The 4,119-nt window shown below is 57.3% G+C and overlaps 1 protein-coding gene across 1 annotated transcript in view; it reads left to right on the plus strand.

Moving 5' to 3' along the window:
• LOC126983702 (uncharacterized) overlaps positions 1–4,119 on the plus strand; it is a 5,380-nt gene extending 1,261 nt beyond the window's left edge. Inside the window, exons 2-3 of the mRNA XM_050836751.1 lie at positions 1,289–3,104; positions 3,241–4,119. Coding sequence (XP_050692708.1) covers positions 1,324–3,104; positions 3,241–3,370 — 1,911 coding nt within the window. The 5' untranslated portion in view covers positions 1,289–1,323 and the 3' untranslated portion in view covers positions 3,371–4,119. The remainder of the gene's footprint in view (positions 1–1,288; positions 3,105–3,240) is intronic.

The following is a 4,119-nucleotide window of genomic DNA, read 5'->3' on the forward strand; positions in this document are numbered from 1 at the left end:
TAAAATGTTCGATACAAAAACAGAAAAACACTTGACACTCTTTTTCTCCCGTCTCTTTTCTTCTCCTTCTTCTTCTCTCTCCCTATCTTGCTTTCCTTCTTCTTTCTCCCTCTTTCCCACACCCTCGTCCTCCTTTCTTCCTTCTCCCCTCCTTCCCTCCCCTCATTCTCGTCCTCCTTCCCTACTTTCCTCCCTCATCTCTATCTCCCTCCTCCTTCCTCCTCTTCTTTCTCTCCCTTCTATTCTACTCCCCTTCCCCTTCTTCCTCTTACTCTCGTTCTCTTTCTCTATTTCTCTCCTCTTCCTTCTTCCCTTCTCTCTCTCTCTCTCTCTCTCTCCCCTCCATAGAAATATAGCGGGTCGCCTTCCCTCCGCCCTAATTTCCTCTCTTCACAGGTAACAGGTATTTTGAGCACCTGTCCAATTGTACCGTTGCTTTTGTTTTTTATATTTTTTTAGTAATGTGATTATTTTTTTAACTTTTTTTCATAGGTGCGTTTGGTGGACAGGTAGATCGGTTAATTACTACCTGAGATACACCTATACACTTCTTCTTCTTCTTCTTCTTCTTCTTCTTCTTCTTCTTCCTTCCTTCCCTTCTTCCTTCCCTCTTTTTGTAGACACACTTGTAATCTCGTCTTTTCTCCCGTCTCTTCCTCCTTCCGTCCTCCTCCTCTTTTTTAGACAACTTTATTCTTCTGTTTTTCTTCCATTCAGTCAGTCATTCAGTCAGACATCAGTTGAGTCAGTCATCCACTCAACCATTCAGTCTGTCATCCAGGTTTCCAGTCATCTGTTTCATCCAGTCATCGTCATCCCGGAACGTAATCTTAAGTACTGTTACCGGAGTACCTTCACAAAACGCCCGTCATTCTAGTAGCAACAACAGCAACACCATCTGAAACAGCACTAACAGTATAACAGAAAGATCGCAACACCATCTGTTTATTTATTTTTATTCCATCTTGTTTTATTTATTTATTTATTATTTACGTGCGTGTATTTGTTTCTGTTGTATCAAAGGGTTGTTTATCTTGCTACTGATCTTTTTTCTTTTCTTCCTTTTCCTCCTCCTTCTCCTCCTTCTTCAGTTTGCTCTTCAGTGTTTCCATGTTTCCTTCCCAGCTCACGTAACACACACAACACACTCGTCGGGGCTGTGTACGGGGCGGACCGTTCCTATTTGTGGCCATTCAAGTGATGTGAGATTAAAAGTTCTTCCAGCGTCATCGCCCCCTTCCTTTTCTCTCTCTCTCTCTTTGCATCATCACCCATCTCCCCCCGGCAGGTGACGCATCACGGTGTGACCCCCCCCCCCGCAGCATGCTGGCGCCCTTCCTCCTCGCCCTCAGTCTTCTGGGGGCGGCGTCTTCGGCCGCCGTGCTGGAGACTCCCGCGGGTCACCAGGCGGGCAGCAGCGGCCACCAGGTCCCGGATATAAGGGAGACCGTGGCGTCGCTCCTGCAGGGGATGGCTGACGAGGGCGGTGTCCTGGGGAAGCTCAGGTCTGGCCTCCTGCCGAAGCTTGTGAAACAGCTGCCGGACCCCAAGGACGTGGTGTCGTCTTTAGGACTTCACGAGGACTTCCTGAAACCAGTCCAAAGGATACTAGAGGGCTTGAAGGACCTGCAAGCGTTCCCGGCGGCAGGGGAAGGAGAGGCGGCGTCCCTCAACTCTCTCAGCACACAGGACGCCAACGAGAAGTTCCTGGGCCTGGTGAAGGACGTGCTGCAGCAGGAAATCGGCGGCCTGGGGGTGCTGTCCCGCTTGGGTGGCGGCGGAGGCGCTGGGGACACGGCAGGGCCGCCGGCGGGGCTCAACGAGACCTCCGCCAGCGTGTGGATGCTGGTCAAGACGACGTGGGCGCGCGTGCTGTCCTACGTGGAGGCGGAGAACTCGTTGGACTCCTTCATGCAGCTGACGCCCATCAAGGTGATCGACCGCATCATCAGTCTGGGTGACGACGTCAGCCTCGCCTCCTTCCTGGCCAAGAAGCTCGACCGTGACTTCGCCGAGCACGTCTCCAGCACCGTCATGCCCTTCCTGGGGCCGCTGCGGGACCTGGACGCCCTCTACAACTTCACGCGGCAGCAGGGCGGTGGCGGCCTGCTGGAGTACCTGGCCTCGCCGCGCCTCGCCAGCACCGTGGCGGCCATGGCGCGCTTTGTCAACGCCTACTTCGACGACACCTTCGACGACAAGGTGGCCGACGAGTACATCGCTTTCATCTCCTTCAACAACCCCGAGTTGCGGGAGTTCTACAGGTCACTGCTCAACGGCGCCAGCGGCGGCGGCAGGCAGAAGCGGGACGAGTTCAACCGCCGCGCCGCGTCCTACAAGTTCAACGGTTACGACTTCCAGCCGGACACGTCCACCGTCGCAGAGGACCGCTCCCTGGCATCCAGGGACGGCGGCCACAGCGGCGGCGGCGGCCACAGCGGCGGATACGGCGGTGGCGGCGGCGGCCATAGTGGCGGTTACGGCGGCGGCGGCCACAGCGACGGTTACGGCGGCGGCGGCGGCGGGTACGGTGGCGGCGGGCACAGCAGCGGCTATGGCGGCGGCGACAGTTACGGTGGTGGCGGCTACGAGCACAGCAGCGGCGGCTATGGCGGCGGGGGCTACGGCAGCAGCCATGGCGGCGGTGGGTACGGCTATGGCGGCGGGCACAGCACCATGATGATCGACCCGGCGGTGGTGCTGAGCTCCGTGGCGCTGGGCGCGCTGTTCGGCTTCCTGCTCTTCAGGCTGATCAGGGGCACCGCGCGGGGCAGGCGGGACATCGGCGACGGCTCGCTTTCCCTCTGGCAGTCCGACGTGCCCTACGACGACCAGAGCCGCGCCCTGCGCTCAGCCCGCGCCGCGCCCGCCGGTGAGGGTCTGGCACTACCGAACTCATTGCGAGGCGACAGGTGGTCGTCGGCGCCGCTGGTCGGCGACGAGACATCGACGGGACTGTCGTTGGAGGAGGACGACCTGGCCGACCACCTCAACCAGCTGTGGCGGGCACACAGCGGCAACAACTCGGCCACCTGTGTTAGGAACCACCTGTGCCGCCAGCTGACGGGGCCCGGGGCAGCCCACGCTGGCCTCGCCCTAATGCTGTAAGTACACTGTCTTTGCGCTGGCCTGGGGGGGGGGATGCAACAGGTAACTCAAAGGTTCATGTCAGTCACTGAGTCGCGGAAATACTAATTAGTCACTTCCGGCGGCCGCTGACTCCTTGCGTCTCTCTTGCAGGTCGTCGACGGGCGGGCTGCTGGGCGTGGCGGCCTCCGGCCAGCTGCTAGACGACATCAGCGGCAGCCTGACGGAAGGTCGCGCCTACACCTGCCCAGACCCCGCCACCTCCTGCCCCATGGCCCTCTAGTGGCACACCCGCTCCTGCCACCTCACTCCTCTTCCCCAGCCCCTCCTCCCCCCCACAGGTGGCAAACATCCCGCGGCCAGCACGTCACGGCGACAACCTTCCCTCCACGCCGGCGCGGCCCATTAGTGCCGGGGCCTTGGTGTCCTCCGGGGAGGGCGGTGACGGGCGGCTGGAGGACCTGCATGTGGGGGCGGTGCTGCGCCTTGCTGGGGGCCTGGAAGGCGGGGGGGGGGGGGGCAGCTGGACATTCCCCTCCCCCTTAACCCCCGTGCTCCTTGTCCCCCGCAGATGGCCGCGCACCTCCACGACACACATGGGGGGCTTTGACCAACGTTATAGATATCTATTTATTTATTTATTTATATACTATAATATTTATTTATATATATTTATTAGAGTTCTTAAGGCCTGTCTTGGTATTCCAGATACACAGACACACACACAAACACTAGACAAACAAGGACGAACGCAGAGACACATACAAACACATACAAACAAACAATTATATAAAAAAAGAAACACTTGGGACCTGTGCGTGTGTGTGTGTGTGTGTGTGTGTGTGTGTGAATGAGTAGAGAGAAGAACACTACCCAGCAGAACTATTGACTGACTGACTGAGCGACCAAACAGACAAACACGCGAGTCCGTCTATTAACTCGTTCCCAGGCGGGGCAATGTCGTGTTCCCGCTAATTACTGTTGTTGTTGTTCCTGTTTGTGTCGTTACGGAAATAAATGGAAAGAGCATGA

The sequence above is a fragment of the Eriocheir sinensis genome, chromosome 54 (assembly GCF_024679095.1).
Source record: "Eriocheir sinensis breed Jianghai 21 chromosome 54, ASM2467909v1, whole genome shotgun sequence".
Lineage (NCBI taxonomy): Eukaryota > Metazoa > Arthropoda > Malacostraca > Decapoda > Varunidae > Eriocheir > Eriocheir sinensis.